Here is a 27,700-nt window from a genome sequence, read left to right as displayed (position 1 = left end):
AAAAAAAAAAATACTCTGATTGGACACCTGATCCAGTGGCCACTTGGCATGAACACGGAAAAGTGCTTCTTGTATTTTGTTTAAACAGAGATTTGGCATCATGTATGCCTAAACAACCATAGGTGCTTTTGGAGGCCAGGAATGGTACCGGAAAGAATGAACGGAAGTGTTACGACCACAAATGCGTTCTAGGCATAAAAAAACATCCCATGTCCACGGACTCAAGTGGGTTTGAAAGTTAAAAAGCCTTTAACTGGCGAGCCTTCATCAGGGTATTAGACACACAATGGTGTTCAGACAATTAATTATCAGATGTGCGTCTACTTGTGTGGAATTTTTATGCCACAATATCATGTTTGTGATCATAAAATGTTCCTTTCTTTCTTGCCATCCTCCGAGTGGTGTTGCTAGGTGACGGTGGCTGCTGGGATGTTGCTAGCTAAGTGACTAAGGGGCCGTAGGATGGTGCTTGGTATGAAGGGCTGATCGAGGGTCAAGTGGACCATTCAAACACTTGGCGACGAGCGACGGAGATGCACTTTGATTTCAGCATCTGCTCACAAGCACACACAATCAAGCCGTCAAGTGGCAAAGTAGGTTTGAAGGGTCTGTTTTTGAAATTGGGCCCATGTGACTGCTTGGGAGTGTGTGTGTGCATGCAAGTATCTGTGTGTGCGTGTGCCTGCATTTACATGTGTGTGCGCGCGTGTGTGTGTGTGTGAGCTCACCTCATAGTGCTGAAAGCCAGGAGGCCGTAGAACAGCGTGTGCAACAGATTATAGGCCACATCTGGACGCAGAGCCATCGCCCGCCCCTCTCCTCCTCCTTTTCTCTCCTCCGCTGACCCTCCTTTCGGCCTGCTGAGAAACAAAAGGGAACGGAGAGATGGAAGGAAACATCAATGCATAAAACACTGCAGCCAGACGGACGTGAAGAGAGGCAGAAGGGTAGGTGGGTGGCATTGGTATTATTCTGATTATTCAGATTTCAGTAGCTGTTCGCTTAGTCTCTCGAAAGGTTAGCGGGTGTATAATGCGAAATGAGCGGATGATGACAAATGATGTTTGCGCACAGGCCGACATGTAAAGATGCACACCCACGAGTGCTTCTGTCTGCAGACACACACACACACACACACACACACACACACACACACACACAAAAGAGGGCCTGAGGGCAAAGATGTACCTCTCACTATCTGGCCTCCCACCTGCATCAGACGGACACTGGCTTCGATTTGAATACAAATCCAATCTAACTCTGCCTTCTACGTGAGGTGGAGTGAATTGGATTAAATTAATTCCTGAATTGGCAAATAGCCCTTTGTTCCATGAGGTTAGTATTCCGGCACTCCGACGGCGAAGGGCGAGTAGGTATGCTAATGCGATTAGTTCACTGTGGCCCTCACCTTGCGCCACAGGCATACGAAGCTATGAGAGGCAGCTGGTAGAATATGCTCTGTCTCGGAGCATGAATCAACGATGACTTAACTGAATCCACAGCGACGGGGGGGGGGGGGGGGACCACCGCTGTGATTGGACTGTCTGCCTCCTGACGGCCAGCCTCACTTCTACTCCCTCGCTGTCCGCCAGAACTCCTCCATTCATCTATGCTTCGCCACCTCCTCCCATCTCACCAACTTACCCCAATGAGGATGCACCGGCACCCCTTGTTCACCGCCAAGTTTGAGGGATTCATGTTAAATATCGGCTGATACAAAGTACCGATCTGAGCCATCACCTTTGCTGAAGAGTAAACTCTTAGACCGATAGTTTGGGGTCACCGGGCAAAACTGAGATTAGATGGAACTTTAATGATTCCTGTGGGGATATTGGGTCATTTCAGCAGCAGAGATTAGGATACAGCAAAGAAATAGGATATAAATATGAATAGATCCATGGTTAAACATAATGCAACTGACAACACTTCCCTCCCACCCTCCTTTGCTGCCATTCCTCCTCACCCCTCTTCCCGTCCTCCATACTACCTCAGGCTATGCAGAACCACCAGTGCCAGTCAGCACTACTAATTAGGCTTGGGTGATATCCAAAATGTATTTAATATTGCGATGCTGACCAGCAAAAATATTGCAATACTATTATCACTATATTGCGATATTATTGCTGTTCGTTAAAAAAAGGCAATTAAAACAATTCCCCCTCCTGTCTGTGTACCGCCATTGATTTACCTTCCTCTACCTCCCCTCCCTCCTTCACCCCCTCCCACCCAGATCCTACCTCAGTGCCAGTATTCCCCTCAGTGCCGCCAATCAGAGGATGTAGGGATGCATTTCTTCCCACCCTACCTTATGTTGGGCAATAGCAGTGTTTTTTCAGGTCACAATACTGTCTCCATATTTTGCCGGGATATACGATTCAGTATTGTGAAAACAATATCCCAGGGATGCGAGTCGGTCATAACGCCTTGTTTATATCATTGTAGATGCTAAATTCCTGCTACACACAACAGAAATAGTTTTAAATCCTAAATGTTTAGTGGATCAAGTCGGCTAAAATAAACTTGGATAACAACAAGATCGCTGGCATCACATAGAAATAAGGTTCACAGAATTTGCTCTCTTTACAATGTGAGAAGGAAATAGGTCCGGCTTCAATCGAGTAGTATTACAACTCCAACAGAAAAACAGTCTAATATGGCTGGGTATTGAGAACCAGTGCTGATAAGGTACTGGTTCCTGAACAGTAATAATCCATGGTAAATTATAATACAATGATGCCAGCAATCATTTTGTAAGAGTAGGGATAAGCAAACACCTTGATACCTGCTTAAGGGCAAAAAGAAAAACATCATATCTAAAACCACAAATGTATCAAGGGTGATAACTAGTGATGGGTGGACAAGCATTACACAGGATCACTACCACACAGTCACACTCCATATCGGCATCGATAAGCAGTATTGATAGTGGTATCACTATGGATCCTAAAATCCTAACGATATCCAATAACTATTCCTCCAGGTTTCTGTGCAAAAAAAGGACAAGCAGGTTGACTTTGTCAGGATTAAGCTGTGTTAAATTGCTTCAGCACATACTGACGCAGTGGCTTTTGCAGAATTATTTTACTGCGACTCTGGACTTCTACATTTGATCGCTGTATTTCCATCCTTTGCTAAAATGTTTTTTCATTGAAATCTTGCCCACAACTTCCATCCAAATCAGCTGGCTTTCCAATATCAACTTGAACCAGAAGATCTGCCAAACAGCTGCAGTAGCATTTCTCTTTTTCATTTCCCCTCATCTTCCCTTCAGAGAGGTTGCTTCCAAGTTAGCTGGCACTTGCCTAACAGTGCAGTTTGCCTTCCAGCCGCAGCTACAAGTGGCTCTGTCATTCACAAGTTAATAAATAACAAGCCCAATGTGGTATTTTAAAAGAAAACGGAACGCAAATAATATCACGGTGCGGAATGATACCCTGAACATTTTCAAATACTCAGGTATGCGATGACATCAGGATATCGCCTGCCTCCCTGCCCCCACTCCCTCCCCACTCTTCCTCCCTCTAACTTTACCTCCCCCCCCTCCACCACCTACCTCAGGTTCTGCAGGGCCACCGCTGCTAGCGTGCCGGTGAGCAACAGCAGCGTGAAGATGTAGGGGTACAGCAGCAGGGTGCCGGCCAGCCGCTCCAACGTGTCCAGAGGCAGCAGGCCGAAGGCCTCTTCACACAAATACAGACTGGCATCAAAATCCCTGCAGGAGGGGAGGAGAGAGGGAGCAAGAGGGAGGGAGGTAGAGAAAGGGGGTGATGGAACAAGAGGGAGGGAGGGAGGAAGAGAGAGAGATAAATGAAAGGAGGATGACAGGGTGGTCAAAGAGAGCAGTCACTAGCCAGGTTAAAGTGGAAAGTTCTGTGTTTTGTTTTTATTTGTCTCCATCTTTGGTGCCAAGCACTCAATGCTGTCAAACCTGTCAATCAAACAGTGTGGGCAGAGCTTAGATTTTCTGTTGATGCAGTTTGAGTTTCTCTTTTCTTTGTCTGTTCAGCCATGGTGGCTATCACTGCTCATGCTAACTACCCAGTTCTTCTGTTTATTCCAAACAAACCGGAAATATAAAATGCATCACTTCCTTTGCAGCAGAGGATTTTTCCCAGGAAAGACCTATCAGACACCAGGTGTTTAGAACAGACAATGGAAAAGCTTTCATGAACTGGATATAGGTTGAATCACTATTGTGTTATAGCAATCAAAGATAGAGAGTAGCAAAATGGGCATATACAGTATTTATATGAAAATGTGGCTGATTACTACTTTAGGGATAAAGAGACAGAGAGTAACAGACTGAGACAAAGAGAGAGAACCAGATACGTCTACTATTGTATAGCAAATGTTTTCCAACCAAACATAATGAATCATCTCAATATGGCATGCTTGTAAAGACCTGTTGTATGTGCGTGTGTTTTGAAAATGCACATTTTGTGCCGATAGAGTAACTGAACTGAGAATTGAAATATCGCAAAACACCACAGTCCACAAGCAGAAAGTAAGTCTCACTGAGTCAGAGAAACAGAAACAGAGAGAGACAGAGAGAGAGAGAGAGAGAGAGAGAGAGAGAGAGAGAGGCGGGGACAGCACATAGTGTAAGCATTGCATTTTCCAGAGCCTGCTGAATAATTGAAAGGCCAGTTGTGTGGCGTTGGGTTGTGAGCCGTGTTATCTGCCACCCCGGAGCAGCTATCCAGTGGCTGAGCTGTTCAGCGCTCGCAGTATCTGATCGATGGGAGGTCTGCTAGCATTACCCCGCCATCTATTATTCACACACACTAACACTCCAGGTGCTACAACGCTGGCACTTAGTGAATAATACAGACAGGCTGCAGCGAGTCGAGAAGTGTGTATGCATGTGTGCAGTGGGGTAGTGGTACTCTGTGTGTGTGTGTGTGTGTGTGTGTGTGTGTGTGTGTGTGTGTTCGTACCTCGTCGGCCCCAAGCCAAATTTAGACTTGATGAATTTAAAGATGTGCTCATCTGATCTGAGCTGAAGCGCTTTCTGTAAATACACAAATGCACGCGCGCAGGCATACACACACACACACACACAAACACACACACACACACACACACACACACACAGAACAATGAGAACAATGCAGGAAACTCACGTTTATGCACTTACAGAGTCTAAGACTGCATTTGCATGTGCTATACACACACACACACACACACACACACACACACACACACTGATAAGGTCATCTTGTCAGGCTAAAGATCAGCATGCTGAGATGTATAAATAAGTAAATAAACCAGGACGAGATCATATGGTAAGCTCACTAGATTCAGATAGAGAGAGGGGAAAGGGAGGAGGAGGAGGAGGAGGAGGAGGAGAAGAAGGGAAGGAGGGCAGAGGAAGGGGCGGAAGAGAGGGGAAGGAGGGCAGAGGAAGGGGAGGACGAGGAGGAGGAGGAGGAGGGCAGAGGAAGGGGAGGAGAAGGAGGAGGAGGAGAAGAAGGGAAGGAGGGCAGAGGAGGGGGAGGAAGAGAGGGGAAGGAAGGCAGAGGAAGGGGAGGAGGGAGGAGGAGGAGGAGGAGAAGAAGGGAAGGAGGGCAGAGGAAGGGGAGGAAGAGAGGGGAAGGAGGGCAGAGGAAGGGGAGGACGAGGAGGAGGAGGAGGAGGGCAGAGGAAGGGGAGGAGAAGGAGGAGGAGGAGAAGAAGAGAAGGAGGGCAGAGGAGGGGGAGGAAGAGAGGGGAAGGAAGGCAGAGGAAGGGGAGGAGGGAGGAGGAGGAGGAGGAGGAGGAGGAGGAGGAGAAGAAGGGAAGGAGGGCAGAGGAAGGGGAGGAGAAGGAGGAGGAGGAGAAGAAGGGAAGGAGGGCAGAGGAGGGGGAGGAAGAGAGGGGAAGGAAGGCAGAGGAAGGAGAGGAGGGAGGAGGAGGAGGAGGAGGAGGAGGAGGAGGAGGGGGAGGGGAAGGCAGGGGTGAGGGGGAAGGAGGAGAGGAGAGGAAAAAAAGGGGAGGAGAGGAGAGGAGATGAGAGAGAAAAAGGGAGGAAAGGAGAGGAAAGAAAAATGAAGGAGAGAAGAGAGACGAGAGAAGGAGGAGTACCTTGGCCAGGTAGTTGATGGTGACGGTGAGCAGGAGAACGAGGACGGTGTGGAGGAGCAGTTTCCCCAGGCGAACCACCAGACTCCCTGTCTTCAGGCCAGACTGGACGAGCAGAGAGCAACAAGAGACGTGGATCAGATCGACGGACGGGATAGGTAATCGTCTCATCATGTCTGGCTTTACCAGAGCGGCGTCAACACATCAAAAATACTGCCAATGCAATTTTACATTCAGAAACATTCAGAGAGCGAACACACACAGCTTCACCTGCATACACACTCTCTTTTCACTCTCTATCAATTCAATTATTTTAATGGGGTAACGGTTTATCAAAAACAATGTCGCCAATTGCGGGTTTACAAAATGCACGTTTCCTTATCTGGTGCATAAATGCCAATATTTTTAATAATATAAAACAGTTCCACAATTGAAATCGCAGATATGCCAATCAGGCATCTCTCTCTGCCTCCCCATTTCCCTGTTGCTCTGTAGCTCTCCATCTTTCTCATCATCTCTCTCTCTGCCTCCTTTCCACCTGGCATTAAAATGCTCCCGTGATTTAGCTGGATTAGATTTACACCTGCCAAAGCATGTGTTTCCAGTATACACATTGAAATTGTCAATGATTGCAGCACATGCCACTTCCCCTCATGATTTATACTTCCTTTAAAATTGAGAGTTAACACCTCGCCTCGCCTCGGTTTCCCTTCTGCCAGTACCCTAACAATAGGGATGGGATGATATGCTTATCTCATGATATGATTCGATACACGACATGGGCTTCGCGATTTGATACAGCCACAATATGATGTAATAAATAAAAGTTCAATGACAACAAAGTCTGACTGTGCAGAATTATGTTTATTTCTGAGCCACAAATCTTTCAAGCAAAGGCATTGGCTCGCTAGAATGTAAACAACAATTTAAAAATGTCATTACAAAGTGCAAATAATATAATTTGGATGGAGAGCTTGTGAAATTGTGATTCTCAAGTGTCTCATTTGTGATTACTACAGCAGAATAACATGGAGCTAATATCACCATTCTTTTTTCTGCCCCAACAATACGTAATGTCACTTTTTTGTATTCCGATATATTGATTTTCGTATTAGCAGTAGTAGTAGCAGCAGCAGCAGCAGCAGCAGTAGTAGGAGTAGTAGTAGTAGCAGTGGGGGGGTCCTGTCTTATTGTATATATTCACTTATTATTACACCACACTTTAGGTTACAGTAGAGTTTTGTAGTGTTTTTCATGTAGGCTAGCTCACTCATATGATGGGGTGTGAGTGTGCTTGTTATGCTAACTACCACTCACTAACTGTCTACCATCTGACTGTGCTTTCACTCTCCCCTACATTTCAACTCTCAAACACTCACTTTCATTCTCTTTTATCTCTCACTGGCATCCACTGTCCTGCTATCTCTCTCTCTCTTTCTCTCTCTCTCTTTCCCACACACACACACCGACCTGGCAGTGTTTGATGAAGAGCGCGGCTACGATGAAGCTGAGGACCAGCGAGCCCAGTATCATGGAGTTACAGAACTGGAGGAGCCACACACTCAGCAGACCGCTCACTTGGACAAGGTACAGAGTGGTCACCTAGACACACACACACACACACACACACACACACAGTGCATGTGAAACTTCAAAAGGATGGCTTGGTAATAAGGAATTCTATTACATTAAAATAATGATACACTTAATCATTTAATACACAAACTCAGAGCGTGGAGATTTCATTTAAAGTCACCCAGTCAGTCAATATAAAGAATGAGAGCATGTGGTCTTTCATGCAGTCATACCTGTGCAGCTGTTAAGAGGTCCAGACAGTCCAGGGTGTATATGATGAGAGCCTGGACCAGTAGGATGAATTGGTTGAACTGCCACATTAGACAGAAGCAGAAGGTCGTCACAAACATCAACCACACCATCACCTTCTGAGGAGGGAAAGCACGCACACACACACACACACACACACACACACACACAGGTTAGCTGGTGTGACATGCAAAAAGGCGGTAGATTATTGATTGGTTGTTCAGAGGTTGGGTTTGTCAAGTCAAGGCCAATCAATGGTGTCAGGATGGTCAGTAGCTTTGATTTTGGTTGTGTGTGTGTGTGGGGGGGTGTGTGTGTGGGTGTGTGTCTGTACCTGCTGTATGGCGGTGAGTTGAGGCCTGAGGTAACAGGTGATAGCTGCGACCTGCAGGGCCAGAAAGGGCAGAGACCAGTTCTCTCTGAGGGAGATGGTGAATTCCACACGAGTGGTATCTACCCTGGAGGGAGGGAGAGTGGATAGTCAATAAAAAAAACGGTAGAGAAAAAAACTGACAGAAACATTGGGATCCTTTGAGTGCAACTTTTTTTTGAGTTTCAACACTCAAGGTGCTCTTCCAAAAACAAGAGCCGCCAAGAAAGCAAAAAACGTGAGGTGCCCAGCAAGGCAAAAGCAACACGCAAAACACTGTGATCAGGTCTTTACACGATAAATGAAATTCATCTCTCAATATTTCTCTTTTCATACCTTTATTTATCCAGGGAAAGTTAACGCTCTTTTTCAGCAATGTCCTGTTTCACATTCATACTGTTACACATATTCTCATATGGGAGCTGCCCAGTACAACCACAGTCCCCTACTGGCCACTGAGCAGCTCCAAATAGGAAGCATTTCACACTAAATGAAAGACTGTGGCAAACTGCTAGTCTGCTGTATAGGCAAACAAACATGAAATCAAGTTAGGGATAGGGATTACCCATTTAATGACAAGGAGCATCACATAATATGCAGAGTGTCTCTGTTGGGTTTCACCTACAGAGCCTTGCACTGCTTCCATTACCATAAGATAAGACAGCAACTTGCTTAATTCCTATTCCTGTGTATGTTCAACTCTCATTGGTTATGGCCAGTCTGTCAGAGATTTGTCATTGTCCATCACACACTACAGGAGTGATGGACTACTACAGATATTCTAGTCTTGAAAGATTGAAAAGATTTTGGCAGGCCTTCACCCTCTAAAAGAGACTGAGTTATTAACACCTCTACAAGAGACTGAGTCCTTTATCCCTCTACAAGAGAACAAGTCCTTTACCCCTCTACAAGAGACCGAGTCCTTAACAGCTCAGGAAGAGACTGAGTCCTTTACCCCTCTACAAGAGACTGAGTCCTTTATCCCTCTAAAAGAGACCGAGTCCTTCACCCCTCTACAAGAGACTGAGTCCTTGACACCTCTACAAGAGACCGAGTCCTTTACCTCTCTACAAGAGACTGAGTCCTTGACACCTCTACAAGAGACTCAGTCCTTGACACCTCTACAAGAGACTCAGTCCTTTATCCCTCTACAAGAGACAGAGTCCTTTAACCCTTTACAAGAGACAGAGTCCTTTACTCCTGTACAAGAGACTGAGTCCTTGACACCTCTACAAGAGACTCAGGGGCGAATTCACAAAAGGATTGCGCGGCTTTTGCTGACGCTAAACCTGTGCAAATAAGACAAAAAGAAACCGTCTAATTCACAAAGCACTCGCAAAGGGTGAAATGCCCCGCTAACTGCGCTGCCACGCAAATAGTGTCTCGGTGCTCCTGTGCTATTTGCACGTATTTAAATTAGGTAATATGCATACATTTGCCGCAAAATTGGCCCCTTTCTATGCAAATGAGCCTCACTGCAAAAACAGTCCAATTCACAAAGGTCGGCGCTAATTGCCACACGCAGTTAGAGTGAAATTATTAGCGTCTTCAGAGAGTTGGTGGTAACTGAAGCGCATTTATAAGGGGTGTCACGCCTAGACTTTATCACTTGTTGATTTAACTGAGAATTGAATTGAATTGACCTTGCAAATGTCTCTGCAACAATTCCACCTTTGTGTGACCTAAAAAATAAGATTGTCTGTAAATACAGACAATCTTATTAGTAATAATATTTTGACATTATTATTATTATTACTATAGAACTTTAACACAGATTGCTTCACAAACGAAAGCAAATAAATCAGTACAACCAAACAATCAATACAACTCAATTTCTCACTCTGAAAATATTTTCACTTATCTCACTAGTCAGCACAGTGGGCCTTATTTTGGCCTAAAGATTCAGCACCATGGACAGCTCTGCTCAAACTCATTTACAGTATTACCTCCGCCAAGGAGGTTGTTTTCAGTGCCGTTCGTTTGTGTGTGTTTGTCTGTCTGTCAGCAGGATTACGGAAAAACTACTGGCCCGATTTTCATGAAACTTCGTGGAAGGGTGTAGCATGGGCCAAGGAAGAACCCATTAAATTTTGGAGCGGATCCGTATATTGGTTGCGCTTGCACATTTGCATATCATAGAAGACTGGATTGGCCTTGGCGGAGGTCTGCGCTTGCGAGTGCCCTTCTAGTTTATTTTGGGATGCAGTGAGATGCAATGACAAACAAAGGATGCAGTGACAGGATGCAATTGTGTCATGAAAAATAAATGAATAAAGCTCCCCTACATTCTCCTTTGTTCTCCGCTTCAAATCATGCCATCTTCTTTTGCAGTCTGAAGGTGCGTTTGGAAACACCAACAGCACTGACAGACTGGGATATTAAATCCCAAATATGGTTTCTCGCAGTCCCGGTTAAATTTCTTGCCTGAAGTTTTGAGGAATGCCTCTGCACCTCGTCTGTCAGGGCTTGCAGCTCGCGGTCTAAAAATTTAATTTTTCTCTTTCTCTCTGCCATTGTCCTGTCTACTGTGTTCTTCGCGCAAAGGCAACGTTTATACTTTGCCACATTGGCAATTGCAATCAGACGCAAAACAGGGGCAAATTGCACTCAGTTGCAACAGGTTATGGGCGTGTTCGCGCTGGCATATCATTAGCGCAATATCTTTTGTGAATCGGTCCTTGAGACGGAGCAAATAGCGGTTGCAAATGATACGCAATTCATGGTGCTATTAGCGGCCGCAATCCATTCTTTGTGAATTCGCCCCTCAGTCCTTTATCCCTCTACAAGAGACTGAGTCCTTTATCCCTCTACAAGAGACCAAGTCCTTTATCCCTCTACAAGAGACCAAGTCCTTTACCCCTCTACAAGAGACCAAGTCCTTAACAGCTTAGGAAGAGACTGAGTCCTTTACCCCTCTACAAGAGACTGAGTCCTTTATCCCTCTAAAAGAGACCAAGTCCTTCACCCCTCTACAAGAGAGTGAGTCCTTGACACCTCTACAAGAGACTCAGTCCTTTATCCCTCTACAAGAGACCGAGTCCTTTAACCCTCTACAAGAGACCGAGTCCTTTACCCCTCTACAAGAGACTGAGTCCTTAACGCCTCTGCAAGAGACCAAGTCCTTTACCCCTCTACAAGAGGCTGAGTCCTTTAACCCTCTACAAGAGACAGAGTCCTTTAACCCTCTACAAGAGACCGAGTCCTTTACCCCTCTACAAGAGACCGAGTCCTTTAACCCTCTACAAGAGACCGAGTCCTTTAACCCTCTACAAGAGACAGAGTCCTTTACCCCTCTACAAGAGACCGAGTCCTTTACCCCCTCACACTCCAAGAAACTGAGTTCTTGACCCCTTACCCTACAAGAGGCGGAGTCCTTTAAATCTCTACAAGAGACTGAGTCCTTAACACCTCTACGAGACACAGAGTCTTTAACACCTCTACAAAACCAATTCCTTAACTCCTCTACAAGAGACTGAGTCCATAACACCTCTACAAGAGACCGGGTCCTTTACCCCTCACACTCCAAGAAACTGAGTTCTTGACCCCTCTTACCCTACCTCTAGAAGAGACTGAGTTCTTCACACCTCTACAAGAGACTGAGTCCATAACACCTCTGCAAGAGACTGAGTTCTTCACACCTCTACAAGAGACTGAGTCCTTAACACCTCTGCAAGAGACTGAGTCCTTAACACCTCTGCAAGCGACTGAGTCCTTAACACCTCTGCAAGAGACTGAGTCCTTAACACCTCTACAAGGGAGCCAGTCCTTTACCCCTCTACAAAAACAAGTTCTTTACCCTTCTCACAGTACAAGATTAACTACACCAACAGTCGGTGCCAGCTCCCCTATATCTGCTGAGTCAGCAAAGACCCCATCCAATCTTGAAATCCAGTCAGGACAACAAAGTCGTGTGCTGAGAACCCAGTGTAAAATGGGCCTATTTCCTTGGAAAGTCCTTACTTCTTGGTTTCAAAATACTCACTCACATACACTGTCCCCCTCTCGCTCTCTCATGCACACACACACACACACACACACACACACATTACCCACCTGTTGAGTATGTACCAGATCCCGGTGAGCGCACCAGCCAGCCAGGAACCAGACAGGAGCCATGCTGTGAGGTACAAAGCGATCACATACACCGCTTGGAGCGAGAACACTGTGTAGATGTAGAAATACACTGGCTCCAGATACGCCTGGACCACACACACGCAGACACACACACACACACATACACACATCTGTAAACTATTAGCTCATAAGGCGCTGTGAATGAACAGTCCTAGCCGTGGTTACAGTGACGGCAGCTGACTGCGGCACTCAGGGACACTGTGACATTTCAAAGTTCGGTCTGATATTTCACTTCCCGACATTCTTGTCACACAGCGTCATCGCTAACAGTGCTAAGTAGCTGTTTCTCAGTTAATTGATGTGCCAATACAGAAACCTTTTCCTCCTATGTGACAGGTACAAGTGCGCCGAGAGATGTCAACTAAAAAGACCAAAATGTAAAATGCCACAGCAACTCTTTAAGCAAGCGGCTGACAGATTCCCACCATGATTAGTATTCAGAGCACTGACTTGGTGCACGGTGAAACTGTCATTTAGCGGTGCACAATATTGACAAAAGCAAAAAAACATTATTTTTCATAATATTGGAGTGTGAGATTACTTTTACTTTTCAGTTTCTGCACAGAACCAGAACAACTTGTTTCGAAGGCCGCCTGAAACTCCTTTCCCTCTGTCACAAAACGTAATAATTTGGAAATTGTGGGAGTCATTACTATAAGCTTTTTTGTTGTTAATGATTATGTAAGCCTACTGTCAATAGCTGACTGGGTGCTGTGTGTCACCTGTATGGGTAGCAGTCTGTAGAGAACACTGAGGAAGACCTCTTGGTAGATATTCATTCGCTGCAGGAGGTTAATGGTCCTCTTGGATTCTGTCAAGTTGTCGTGGATCAACTCGGAGAGTCCTGGGAACACACACACACACACTTCTTCTTAGTGATATGATTTGATTCATAATTGGCTACGTGACAACCAACAGAGAACAGCTGTGAATGCTTCTCAAAACGTAGTTCATTTACACAATGCTGTGATATTTAAAGAACAATATTAGTGTTTTTGACATGGCTGTCCTGTCTTTTTTTTTCATGGATAAGAGATAATTCCAGACTCTTCTGCATGGATTAATTACTTGCTGAAAATACTGTACCCATTTTGTACTGAGAAGTCACTACCATAGTCCTCCAGTGTGGTTTAAAATGACCTTAAGAGACGTGTCCCTTTTTTCCCCCCCCAAAATGTCACGCCACTAATACAGCATCTAAACAGGAGGATGAGGAGGTTCTTCCAAAGAGGCTGTAATTATGGCATGTTGAAAACACTGGTACCGTCCTTATATGAGCTCATGCAAAGCGACTGGGGTCATTATTCCGAGTTGGGCTTTGGGTGCAGTATCATTACAATGCGCTCGGTTTGATGCGAACAAACTGTGGCGTCAGAACAGCAGCAGAGAGCTGAGTTAGCGCTGCAGGCTGGGCCGTGTCATCCTCATCACCGCTGTGTTCTTGATCCCAGTAAGGCCATGGAACCTTCCACTGCTCCCCATTAGCAAGGCACCCATTACCAGCCGCACTCATTCATTCATTCTCTTCCTCGCTTATGTTTGTTTCTTTCTTTCTTCCTCCCTTCTGGTCTTTCTGCCTTCCCTCCTTTCTTTCGTCCACCCTTGCTTCCTTCCTCCTCTCTTCCATCCTTGCTTCCTTCCTCCTTTCTTCCATCCCCCCTTCCTTTCTGCTTTCCTTCCTTCCCTACTTTCTTCCTTCCTTCCTTCCTTTGGTCCTCCCTTCCTGTCGTTCTGCCTTCCGCCTCTCTTCCACCCCCTTCCTTTCTTCTTTCCTTCCTTCCCTACTTTCTTACTTCCTTTCCCCTCCTTCTTTCCCTCTATTATTTCCTTTATTTCCTTCTTTTTTTCTTCCTTTCTTCCATTTTGCCTCACTTCCATCCTTCCTTTCTTTCCTTTTACCCTCCTTTCCTTCCTTTCCGCTTCTTTACTTCCTTCCTTCCATCCATCCCTTCATCCTTTCTCCTTCCTCCTTCTTTCTTTCCTTCTTTCCTCTCTTATTTCCTTCCTTTCTTCCATTTTCTTCCTATTTTTCTTCCTTACTTTCTTGTATTCTTCCATTGTCCTTTCCTTCCATTTGTTCTTTTATTTATTTCCTCCTCGCTTCCTTCGTTCCAGCCTTTCTTTCTTCCATCCTTGCTTCCATCCTTCTTTCTTTCCTTTCCTCCCTTGCCCACTTCTTTCCTTCTCTTTCCTTCCTTCCTTATGCCCTTTCATTGTTCCTCCTTATTTTCCTTCCTTCTTTCCCTCCATCCTTGCTTTTTTCCTTACTTTCTTCCTCCCTCCCTCCCTCAAATAGTTTCCTTAATGTGTTTTAAAACAAGTGTGACAGAAGAAAGAGTGGACAGACAGAGAGGTCAGCCAGTCTCTGCACTGATTGCTCCACCGCTCAGCAACTTGCCTTAGTGGAAAATTAGACCTATTTTCAACCAGGGGTTTTGCATGATGAAGGGAACAAAATAATTAGACTAATTTCCCACAGACCAGACGGTGCGTCACAAGTGTGATTGTGATGAAGTGTCTGCTGGGGACAAAGAAACATGTTCTTTTCTCCCTGTAAGAGCGGGCAGTGACAGCCATCAGGCCATTTAGAGCTGTTCCAACTTGTCTCTTCTTGTTACTGGAGAGGAACCGCAGGTGAAAACGGGGATTTTGGCTGGATTGGTCAATTTTGAGATACAAGACTTTGCTTTTATAACTGATGCAGTTTCACAAATTAGCAAAAAAAAATCATCAAATGCACCTATGAATAGTTAATTGTATGGTGTATTTGATAGTTATGAATAGTTCCCTATACGCAAAAGCACTTTTTAAAAAACTTAACTTGTAGATATGGCCACCACATTTGACATGCTGCAGGTATTTTAAACATTTTTACAAATCCCTCTGTAAATTATCAACTATTTAGAATGAAATATGAAAATGCACTCTGACTTCATCCACTGAGAAAAAGAGGTGTAAACTGATATGCAAATATGCATATTTTAATTTGAATATCTTAATAACAAAACAATACGTTTTTTTCCCTAATAGCAGTGCACCTTCTGAAAGTTGGGAGTTGATTCATTCATCTATCCATACTTGCTTCTGCTTTATTTTTGTTACAAGGAGACAATATAATGGCATGTGTGCGAGGGTTTTTGAAGGCGCATACCAATATTTTTGGATTAAAGCTGCTGATAGTAGTTGTTATTATAGTATTATATATTATAGTATTTTTATCTTATCCTAAATTTGACTATTTTGATGGCAAAAATTGTGTAACAGAATGTTATTGTTGTCAGGGTGGAAAAGCTGCTTTTAGACCATCATGGGACACTAAAACTGTTTCTACTTCTGTGGAATCCAATCAAAATGTCCTATCAGAATCAATTCATGTTAAGGTCTTCCCATAGACAACCCATTTAGTATCAATTATACAATGAATATGTAATCAATCTAATGGTATCATAACCATCATATCAGAGGTGGACAACACTGATTGGCCAAAAGATATATCACAATAATGCGTACCTTCCTGTATGGACGGGGCCTGCAACATTTGCTTGTAGTAGGAGTAGTACAGTCCACACTCTGTCCGAAAGGAGATCTCACGCTCAACTTCCTGAAATGGAAAGCAAATACGGGAAGACATTTATGTGAAACCCAGACATTCTGTTCTCTATAATATGGAAAACAGATATCTTGGCAAGACATGACACAAACACAGGGATAAAAGCAGAAGCAGCGGGAGGAGCAGCTAAGACATTGGTAATCCTCAACAGTAACAATAAGACAGGTACACAGTGTGTGTGTGTGTGTGTGTGTGTGTGTGTGTGTGTGTGTGTGTGTGTGTGTGTCTGTCTTCCCAAGAGATTTCCCGTTGGCCATGCATGATTACTGTTCCACTGAGGGGTATAACAGAGAGCAAAGAGTGAACAAGCAGCGGGAGATCATAAAATAAATATTCAATCTTTCATATTCCGTTTTTTTCTTCGTTTTTTAAAGAAATCTCATTAAGCTAATACCCTGAAATGTATACAAATGCAGTTGCGTGAAAGAGCAAATCCACCCTGAAGCAACATCCACACACACCAACTACATAAAATATTGACTTTCAGCCGTTTTTGCAAAATCTACGTCCGACTAAAGCCTTACAAATCCTTTCTGTAGCCTGTAGCTCCTCCCCTTCAGCTACATCTCACCTTCACTACTAAAGTAGATTTAATGGATGAAATCACAAAGGGATCACATGAATAAGTATCTCCCAAAGCGAGAAAATACGGAGCTCTCCCTTAAGGATGTCCTTAGGAGGAAATTTGAAAAACACTTCATTGACAGTGAATGAGAGACTGACGTGAGCACAGTCTGTACAATCCAATCCAAGGTACTCTAATTATGGTAGTTAAGCAAGGAGCAGGCTTTTAAAAGGAATATTGATGGTATGAAAACCCTCGAGAATTGAGTGAGTTTTGCCAAACCAACCATAAAAGCTGCTGTTGAGGTTCCCTTGAGCAAGGCATTTAATTCTCAATTTAGACCATGTTTAAAAAAACATTAAAGATAATGGAGAGCGGCCATAAGGCGAATGAAAAGCGGTCACTTTAGAAAAAGCATTGTGCCTGGCTTCTTTTGAGGCAGAGTGAAGTGCTTTCTAAAGTTAAGTAAAGTTAAGTAAAGAAAAGATCAACATTTTATAGGAGGCTCTATAACCTGGACAGCTTTTTTTGTGAGCGGACCAATCACAACGGAGAAGAGGCGGGGTTTCATGGTATCCAGGCAGCTGGCAGTTTACGACAACAACAAACAGGATGAAAAGCGGGGAAAGTAGCGGTAGAAAAGTTGGTAGTAGTTGTTACTCTGATCATAAAGAGTCAGCATGGGAGCAGTCAATCAATAGTGTGAGTATGCCCTTAGTCAACATGGCTGGGTAATAAGGATGGGACGATTCAAAATTCAATATATCGCGATACAAAAATGCGACCTAATGGTGAAAAGTAGGGTACTGAACTGGCCATCTGCTATTGGCTGGTCTTTGTGCCAGGTGATGTCACCACCTGTTGTACTCTATAGAAGGTGACATCACCTGGCAAAAAGACCAGCCAATAGCAGATGGCCAGTTCAGGACCCTACTTTTCACCATTAGATGTCAGGCTTCACCACAGATTTGGGTTTGGGGTTTAGTTACTCTTTAAAAGTGTTAGATTGTGGTTTATAGTAGGCAGTTGACGGGTGTGAGCATTTCTGTTTGTACTCATACCTCAGGCTGTTACTGTGAAAAAGAATGTGTCCCTAGTTAAAATGCCTAGTTAATTAAGGCTGCAAATTGCAAATAAAAAAACAACAACATCCTGTCACCAAACTATTCCCTACCGTGAGTTGAGAGAACCACAGCAGATTCTCATGTATGGAGTTCACACACCAGGCCTGAGCCAGCCCCAGCAACACAGCCAATACCAGCCCTGCTGCCATGGAAACGCACCGTCGCCTAGGCCACCGGGGCAGAACGTCTGAACCGGAACAATTACCGGATCCTCCCGGCGGAGAAAGCTCCCCTGACCCCCCGCCCCGTGTGGCATTAGACCCCGCTGCCCCCCGCGCGGCGTTACTGCAGCTCCCTCCAGCCGGGGCGGCCTCTGAAAGGCCCCGGTTATGCTCTAGCTTGCTCGGCTTGACTCTCTGACGAAGCTCCATCGCCCGGCAAGAGGGAGATTATCAATAAATTGTTGTATCCTTTGATGAGCTGAATCCAAGGAGATAAACACCATGTTCCTGGGTCGTGGCACAGCCCTGATCTAAATCCATTACAGCAATAGATGTAAATGTGATGTATTTTCCTTTCTTGAAGTGAATCCAAATGAATTAGCTTTTTAATCACTCCTAGTTCCTCGCCAAAGGAAATATGCAACAGCTTTCTCCCAAGGAATCAGCAGTTAGTTTCCTTCCCATTCCTTCTTTTGCCTGAGGCAAAACAAGCCTTGGCTTTTAACAAGAACTCTGATAAGATAGCTAATCCTCAGTTTAAATCAAGGTCAAAGACAGCAGGGCTAATTAACAAGTGCTCATCACCCCAAAAGCTAGTTCACTTCTGAGAAAGCACCAATCCTTTTGTCCGCCTCTCTCTCTGTTGTCGTTTCCTCTCTCTGGGTCTCCAGATAACTCCCATCTCTCTCTGATGTGGTGCTTGAAAAATCCAAGCTCGAGACCGGGTTTCTGCTTTTGTCTCCCAGAGCCCGAACACAGACCGCTGACCTCTGCCTCCCCTGCACACCAACAGAGACGTGGAAACAAAAGAACGCGATCACGGCTGTTTTACAAAGGCCGACGGAGAAGCTACTGACTAGAGAGGGAAAACTAACATAAAGTTGCGAGGACCGAGCTCCAGCAAGTCTGCGGACAACAGGATGGGCTGTAGATAACTGCAGCAAGCCAGAGGGAGGGAAGGAAAGGAAAGAGACGACTAATGGTGACCTCTTGTCTATAAAAACACACACACACACGCACAGGAAGAGAAAAAGAAGGGATGGGGTGGAGGGGTGGAGGAGTGGGTGGGTGGTGGGGGGGGTGGCTGTTGGAACATCATTCGGAAAACGCGGGGAACATTTGTCAGAGGGTTTATGGAGCCGAAGCCCGAGAGCGTGCGTCTGAAATAAACTCTGTAGCCGACGTGGACATGACTTCACACCTGATGAATTTTAGAGGCCGGATGAACCCAGCTGTCCGCTGCAAAAACACAAGGAGAGGGTTGGTGGTAATGGGGCATGCAAGAGTGTGTGTGTGTGAGAGAGAGAGACAGAGAGAGAGAGAGAGAGAGAGAGAGAAAGAGAGACAGTAGGAGTGAATACGCGAGAGGCATGGCGCAATTCTACGCCTTCCAGACCCTCTACCCTCCGCATTCCCACCGCATTCTCATCGACGTCACCCCAACACATGGGTGAGGGAACCACATGTGCGATTATTAAAAGCAGCTTCTGTTCTGTAAAGCAACAGCTTCCCCATGGAGCGCAAGCCTTCCCAGAAACACCTCACACTTTCATATCATCAGTCATGTGAGGTCAGGTCAGGGAGCGACTTCAGGACCGGCGGGACTCCCCGGCCTCGCAAATGACTTTCCAGCGTGTTTCACGCCACTTTCCATCCTACTGACCTGGAGGCACTTAAGAGAGCGTGTGCGCGTATGTGAGACAAGAGAGAGGACGAGTGAAAGCGAGAGAGAGAAAGAGAGAGAGAGAGATGAGGAATCTCGAAAAGGGAAGGAAATTAAATGTATCATCTCGACCGGTTGAAAGAACAACAGCAGTGAGTTTGCCATTTGCTGCAAGGGTTCAAACAGCATGTGTGTGTGAGTGTGTGTCATTGGCTGTACAATGTGCCGTGTGCTGCCATGGACTCCGAAGAGAGAGACTGTGATAGCATTAACAGAAGGAAAGACTTCACAGACACACACACACATACACACACATGCGCGGCAATGTGCGATGATGTCAGCTACCAAACAGTGTGTTCAAGAGCCCGCTCTCTCATGTGGGAACATTTCAGGGGAGCGTTCACCGAGCCTGTTAAGTGACCCGCATTTATTATGAATGAAAGCATCTGTCTGCCTCCTCCACACGTACACACTCACTCTCTCTCACACACACACACACGCACACTGCAAGTAGAAAGAGGCATAGGATTACAAGCTGCGTCCGCACGGATTCCACTCAATTAGCTGGGTGTGCTGCTTTGATTGTCTCCCTATGACACACACTCGCAAATTACCCTGCGTAGATTGCCTCCGTGTGGGTCGAGGCGTGTTGCGCATTTGCGTGGGCGCCAGACGAAGCACCTGGCACCGCAAATTACCGCAAACAGATGAGACAAATTCTGGGTCTTCGATTTCAGAGGGCCTGCCCACTTACCTGAGCTGTTTTTGTTCTGTTCCTCTACTCTCCTCTGTTCTCTTCTGTTCTTCTTTCACAAAAAAGAGAGTTCTTTTGGTTAGGGTAGCGGTTCTATAGAGCTGTAATGACGCAAAGAGGCCTCTGATTTGTTAAAGCTGCACTAGGCAAGATTTCATACACCTGTGTTATTAGTCTAAATCACAAAGTGGTGCTGCAACAGAGAAGAGTCCCATCCACGCTAATCAATACCCTGTAGATTCACCCTATTGGTCCAAATGAAATTCTGGTGTCGCTTATAGGCCCTGACACACCAAACCGACATCAAAGAACCAGCGGCGACGAAGGCCGACTGTTGCGTCGCCTCACATCGCCTGTGTCTGGTCCAAAAAGTTGCACTTGAACACACCGCAAAGACTACAGCCAACGGCCAACTAGCACGTACGTTCTGCGCCTGCGTGAGGGGAAATAACTCTCCATACCAGCAGGTGGCGGTAGTCTGTATTCGTCATTCAAAAAGGGAAACCGGAAGACCTAGGACTGCGGATATACAAACTGTAAACAAAGCAGCGTTTGCTTACCATTTTCACACCACTCTCGCTCATCACAGACGGTTTCGCTTCTTCTAATCGAGAATATGTCTGATAAGAAGTTGCAAATGGCACTGGCGTTGTCAGCCCTTGGTCTTTTGGTTATGGAAGAACGACTTCGTCATTTGCTTGCTTTCGTCACTTCCGTTTCTCTTCTCGTGCCAATCAGAGTGATCTCTCTCACCGACGGGCTCCACCGCCGATTCAACATGCTCAATCGGCCGAAAAGCCGCCGACAGGGGTCCGACTAGTGCCAACGGTGTGGGACACACCACAAAAACTAGGGACACAGACGCTTACCGACGGCCCGACATTGGCCGACGGCCGACCGTCGGCCTGGTGTGTCAGGGCCTTATGGTCACTGGTGGGAAATCTTCTCCATCCATTGGACGTGATGAGTTGAAACTTAAGAGTGAAATCCAAGCTGTCTTCTAAACAGCAGTGACCAGTGCTCCGTCCAGAGCTTGACTCAGCATTAGATCTTTTTCCTCTCTCCTCCCTTTAGTTTCCTTTGGTATAAAGCATCACAGACCATCCGGTTGGTAAACAGGAGTGTGCTGTGTGCAGTTTACTGACATCACATTAGAGGATTTCTGGGTATCGAAGTCCAATTTTTCATGCAGTTACCTCTTGCTGCCATTTGGAGCTGCCAATTCCCGAAGTTAGCTAGTGCAGCTTTAAAATACAAAAAAAATGGTAAAGCTGGTGGAATGACATGATGGTTCTTAAATAAAGTTCCTATTATACTGCTGCTTTGAAACAATTCATACATTCCAGAGGTGTGACCAAGTCAACTTTACTCAAGTCTCACGTCAAGTCTCAAATCTAAATGTAGAACACCAAGTCAAGTCAGAACAAATCAGAATCTTTTGTCAAGACTTTAGAAACCTTTTCAAGTCATCAAAGTACAAGTCAAAGTCAAGTCCCAAGTCACCAGAACCCAAGTTAAGTCAAGTCTCAAGTCTTCTCTTCATGCATCAAGGCAACTCTCAAGCAATTCAAATTGTGACTCAAGTCCAAGTCATGTGACTCGAGTCCCCACCTCTGATACATTCTAAAAGTGTTCTTTATAGCTCCAAAAAAGGTTCTGCTATGGTGCAAGCCTAGAAAACAATTTTCTGGTACATTTTGGAGCCATTTTTGTTAAGAGTGTAGACACAGGCCAGACTAAACCAGGCCGAACCAAAGTGACCTGCGTTGACTGTCTCTCTCTTTACCAGGTCATACATCTACCATAAAAAGGCGACTATTACCAGTAAATGCAAGAACCCTGGCAACAATGTTGACTCACAGTTTTGCCCCAGTTATGACCCTGACTGAGTGCTCCGTTATGCCACATCAAGCAGCTATAAATCCGTGGTGTTTAATAACCTGACCTTAAATAGAGTGTAGGTGAAGCCCTAGTAGGGAGATTTGAAAATGACATCATATCTGGCAGTGCACAATGTTCTGCTGCTGTACAAGACTGGAACAGGACAGAGGATTCTGTAACAACTGGTTGCCCTGGTGTTTTAGGACTTAATGGGTCTCATTTAACAGGCCTGGCAATGTATGGAAAAACAATCATCCCATTGCAGGATGAAGTGTTTATGATGTGTTTGCAGACCGTTCTAGAAAGAAAACTGGACAAGGGGATGTGGTAGCTTGGCAGTGATGCTGGAGTAATATTTCCTCTTGAGATAACAAGCAGAAAATGGCAAAAAAAAATGTGTCTAGATGGATTAATCGTTGTATAATGAACAACTTGGGAGAGATTTTCCATCTGTAGATACCCACATCTGCAATCTTGATGAATCGTACAAGCCGATGCCAAATCCTTAGATAACCTCCATATAAAAGCGTCAGACACATCATCCTGGCCATCTCTGCTCCCTTCTCAGCAAGAGCCCCATAAAAGTGTTTGGGTCCATGTGTTTTAAACATTCCCAGATCCCCTCCTGGTCTGGCACAAGCTGAGAAGCAACGCTTGGTGTTGAATAGCCGAATGAGAAGTACAGCCAGTGGTTATGTTTATAGTTTTTACAAACCTTTTAGACATTTACATGTGCACATGCTAACAATGGTCAGTGGATATATTTTTACATGGGTTTTTCCCTGCACTTAAGTGTCAATACAAAATACCGTAGCTGCATAGCTTGTCAGTGAATTCCCAAAGTGTAACTTGAGGTGGGAATGTGATCAACTTGGTTGCTGGGTCGCCCAGTTCTGATATTTTGTGGGTGGTCAGGATATTCCCAATGGGAAGTTTGAGCTGGTCACATGCAGTTATGAAGGAAAACAAAATCTTAGAGAACAAATTCTTGAATACTAAAGCAAAGCATGAAACACAGGCGTGTTGCTATGACCTTTGGAAAACTATTTTTCGTTGCTTGCAGCAACCTTGTTGGTTGCAGCTCCAATTAAGTTTAATAATGGCTAGCTATCCTGCCAGTAAACACAAACTCTCAGTATTTCACCGAGAAGTGTTAAATACCTGAACAAATCCTCCTCTATTATGGTTATGACATGTTTTATGGAAATGTGTCACTGCAGTATATAGGAGTCCAAAAAATGATCGGCTGTTGAGAGCTGAGTTGGTCAACCATCGTCATTGACTGGTTTTCTTTTGGTTGCTCGGCTCTATAGATAATTAGTAAACATTAGCTGTCATTCATTTGGTTGTAGAAAATGAACAGACTTCCAGTGACCAGTTTCTCAAGTTGTCAGTTAAAATCCTCCTCATTGCTTTGCCACCTAAGTTTTTCCAAAATTCAAAAAAGAACTACCTAACCTGAACATTTTGACAGTGAATCCCCCTCACCTTGATGTTGGAGAACCACAGGTCGTTCTCATGGAGCGTTGCCACGTAGATGCAGCACAGCAGGCCAAGACCAACAGACACCGACCAGCCAACCGATGTCCAGATTATTGCCCGCCATGACCAATCACCTGCAGGAACATTAACCATTCAGTCAGTTGTTGCTGTCATGTGAAAATGTAATAACTTTGAAAATCTAAAATGTTTGATGGTTTCCATTTTCTTCCTAGAAATGAATGCTTGTGTCAAGTCTCTACATGTTAAGGTAACTTCATGAACCTAGCACCTGTGAACATTCAAAACACCTTCTGTACTTTCACATACACATGGGTATCAACTGGAGAAGAATGGAAACATTTTTAGGAGATTTGTTCAATGGATAGCAGTGAAATACGGTTACTAATGTTAATGACATCAATTCCAATAACAGAGAATTTCCTCCAATAGTAAAGTCAGATAAATGCTATTCATGTATTATGTGAGGTGAGATAAATTCACTAAAGCACTTACATACATTGTAAATACTGTATTCATGTTAACTAACATATTCACCAGCGATTAAATTTGTCATTTGCCTGTAAAGCTATGCTAAGCTAACGTTGGTGCGCTAGCTAGCTAGGCCAAAGACTTTTCACACGATTCAACAGTTATTAATGTGATTAAAACAACTGTTAAGTAAGTTTTTGCCACTAACCTACTTCTGGCATTATTTAGATTACGGTATGCATTTTATTTACTATTTATTCAATTAAAGACTACTTTAGTCTATTTACAAGTTATTAGCAAGCAGCATATTAGTAATAGATTCACAACTGTTGTTAATCTAACTAATTTGGCTAATCACTGTAACAGCAACCATTAGCTACTGTGCTGAACATGTGCCCAGACTGTGAAATGCTGTGTAATCAAAAGCTGTTGCCAAGAAAATGAATAGCATAAGGACAATACATTTAAAGAGACTTGTAGTGACCAGCAGGCCTTTCTAAAACTGTTGACTTCAGTCACACAAAATGGAACCACTTAGGATGAAGTTCATCTCTTTGTGCCCAACACACTCATTTGTGTGCTTGTTTAAGATTTAGCTCCTTATATCAAATACAAATGCACAGGTGTGTATTATCACTACAGTACAATGAAATGGTAGCATATTCAAAAACGATATGATTTGATTTTCCATATCATGTAGCATTTTTCCAGTTCAATACACTAACCCTGTTCTTATTTTCATCGCTTAACTTTTGGGCCAAAGACATTCAGGGAGGGGAGGAGAGGAGAGAAGAAGAAGACAGGAGTAATGAAGATGAGGAAGATGGAGGTGGTCACAGGTGGAAGAAGAGGAAAGATTTTTTTTAAAAAAGGGAAACATGTTCTGCACTTGTATTAGTGGTAAAACCATTAGGGTTATTAGGGATTCAGTGCCGTGTTCAGGGACTCTTCAGTAGGGTGGGTGCTTTCCAACCTGGGTCCCCCGGTTGAAGGACCACCCTGGTGCCCCACAGTTGTGCACTGAAGGGGACTGGGTTCAGTGGGTTGGGGGATGGCTCACTCACCATGCAGGATCTTCTCTGAATGATGATCAGTGCAACAGTTGGACTTTTGGGGCTGAAAGTCGGGGCCGAGAGGGGGCTCTTTCCCTTTGCTGCCCTTCCTCTGACGCAGGGCCGTCATGTTGCAACGCTGCAACTAGAGGAGGGGGGTGTGTGTTACACTCATATCAGGCATATATGACTAAGCTATGTGCACACAGAGCTACACACACACACAAACACAAAATGTACAGCGTAGGCTGCACATACAGACACATATGTACACACACTTCATATCTCCTTCACACACACACACACACACACACTGTTGCCCAGCTATATCATCATGCCATCATGCTGGATCATTGCTGCCTTATCAAGTTTATCCCATTCATCCTCTTTATAATAAATTGTTATTTGGAGTCAACAACGCACACACACACACACACACACACACACACAATGTCAAAGGAGTGCAAATAAACGCCGAAGTGCATCACGCAACACACACACACACACACACACACACACAAACACACACACACACACTCACACACATAGCGTAGGCCTATGCACGATCAGAGCTAACCCCAAACAATAACCGGCACCATGCATTGTCTGTTTTCCTTCATTGTCTGCAGCATTTCATTCATTCATTCATTCAGTGATAGACGGATGGACGGACAGGCCTGCTTTGCAGCGGCATTTCCTAGTCGCGTCGCTGCCGGAATGACATGAAACCTCAGATCCCATCAGTCCAGTAATCTCGGCCGCCTCTACCGACACCGATAACACCGAGACCACCGGCACCTACAGTCATCCTGTGAGAATTTCGGACGGATGCTATGCAAAACATCACCGCGGATCTACAAGTCCCTAATGTAATATTACGAGGAATATTATAGTGATGCCGTAGGAGGTGCAGAATACCATAAAGTACGATAAGGTCAGTGTAACTCACTATTGAGTAGCACGGACATACTACAAGCCCCTATAGTACATGTTATGATAAGGAATAGCCTATCAAATGGATTTTTGCGTTAATGCGCGCGCCCGTTGTGAACGGCAGATTTTCTCTTTCTGTCTTTATTGCAACAAAGACGGATTTGACTACAGTCTACGGTACATTTTTAAGCCTCACCCTCCTCTACCGCGGCTTGTAGGATGGTCCGCCGGTCCTCCTCTCTCCCTCTCCCTCTCCCTCTCTCTCTCTCTCTCTCTCTCTCTTTCTCTTTGTCTCTCTATCTCCCTCACGCTTTCCTTTCCTCTCCTCTTTTTTCCTCCCGTTTACAGGCACCGTCAGTCAGCTGCGTCAAGTCAGACAGCGTTAACCAGGACAATACCGGAAAAAAGAGATTCTGCCTTCAAAATAAAAGCAAAGAAGGTACCGGAACTCTGGTTAAAATTTAAATATGACTAACTATAACTATAAATTGCCTAATTTTTTTTGTCATGGCCATAGAATTCATGATGTTGAGAGGTCAGCAGGCTAGCTAACTAGCTTACCTAGATAGCTATAGGCTAGTATGGCTAGTTTGAATTTGGAAGGTTGGAGTGGTGTGACTGGATGGCAATGGAAATCTATTGGGTTACAAAAGTTTCATTGAAAAATATAATGTTACATGTAGACCGACCCTTAAGCATTACTATACTGTCACCAAGGCATTTAGGAATGTTACATTTAACAAAAGAGGCTTTGCTGCATTCAAAATGTGTACGAATGATGTATGAGCAATATATTTCTGATCAGACTTTTATCGATTAATAATGAATTTTTGCAATCTGAGCTGACAAAAGAGGCCTTTACTGGCCCCATTAGAAGGAAATACCTTCTACCAAGATTAGAACTAGGTATATTACATTTCCTTTATTACCAAACACCAAGGAAATTAATTTTAAGATGAATAAAAGATTTAATATACTCGTCAAGATGAAATTGAAACTGTAGAACATCTGTTTTATGGATGTGAGTTTTCTGATTCCTTTTGGCTTGCTCTACAGTGTTGGCTCATCTCCAAGTATAGCACAGTACCTGGATTCAGTTAAAGATGGAGTTTTCATGTTCAACAAAAAATGTGAAATCCTCTGTACCAATCTAATCCGGGTAAACACTTCTTTCACAAATGTAGGTTTCTCTAAACTTTATAGCCTTTAGGAATGAGGTGTGCAATTTCATTACCAGTCTAAAGTTTATTAAAAGCCTTTATATGTCTTTATATGACACATGGAATGTATTTATAGAACAAACCCCTGATGGGCTATATTGTGAATTGGTATGGCTGTATCCTCTTTGCTTTTCTTTTTCAGTATTTTCTACTCAGTTACTGTTATCAATTCTGTGGCAATCTATTTATTTGAAAAAAAAATATATTGTTATTGTAATTGTATTAGTTGCTATATAATATATACTACTTCTAATTTAATAGTTACTAGTGACTTTTCTTTATGCCAGTCACTTTTATGTTCTTACTAGTAAAAAATGAAGCAGTTTTTTAATTGAATCCTATGGGGCTACACACGCAACACACACACACACACACACA

At 44.3% G+C, this 27,700-nt stretch overlaps 1 protein-coding gene across 1 annotated transcript in view; it reads right to left on the bottom strand.

Annotated features, from left to right (window-relative positions):
• The window catches only part of dpy19l3 (dpy-19 like C-mannosyltransferase 3), a 46,409-nt gene extending 19,974 nt beyond the window's left edge, over nt 1–26,435 (bottom strand). Inside the window, exons 1-13 of the mRNA XM_071913167.2 lie at nt 26,299–26,435; nt 25,182–25,314; nt 23,635–23,762; nt 15,899–15,989; nt 13,111–13,232; nt 12,308–12,453; nt 8,219–8,342; nt 7,869–8,003; nt 7,531–7,662; nt 6,064–6,165; nt 4,938–5,011; nt 3,554–3,712; nt 729–857 (exon numbers count right to left, since the gene is read on the bottom strand). Of these exons, the coding sequence (XP_071769268.2) occupies nt 729–857; nt 3,554–3,712; nt 4,938–5,011; nt 6,064–6,165; nt 7,531–7,662; nt 7,869–8,003; nt 8,219–8,342; nt 12,308–12,453; nt 13,111–13,232; nt 15,899–15,989; nt 23,635–23,762; nt 25,182–25,299 (1,460 nt within the window). The 5' untranslated portion in view covers nt 25,300–25,314; nt 26,299–26,435. The remainder of the gene's footprint in view (nt 1–728; nt 858–3,553; nt 3,713–4,937; nt 5,012–6,063; nt 6,166–7,530; nt 7,663–7,868; nt 8,004–8,218; nt 8,343–12,307; nt 12,454–13,110; nt 13,233–15,898; nt 15,990–23,634; nt 23,763–25,181; nt 25,315–26,298) is intronic.
• Nucleotides 26,436–27,700: the final 1,265 nt, after the last annotated feature.

This window comes from Centroberyx gerrardi, chromosome 1, assembly GCF_048128805.1.
Source record: "Centroberyx gerrardi isolate f3 chromosome 1, fCenGer3.hap1.cur.20231027, whole genome shotgun sequence".
NCBI lineage: Eukaryota > Metazoa > Chordata > Actinopteri > Beryciformes > Berycidae > Centroberyx > Centroberyx gerrardi.
The sequence above is the reverse complement of the archived record's forward strand: the minus strand, read 5'-3'. Positions and strand labels throughout refer to the sequence as shown.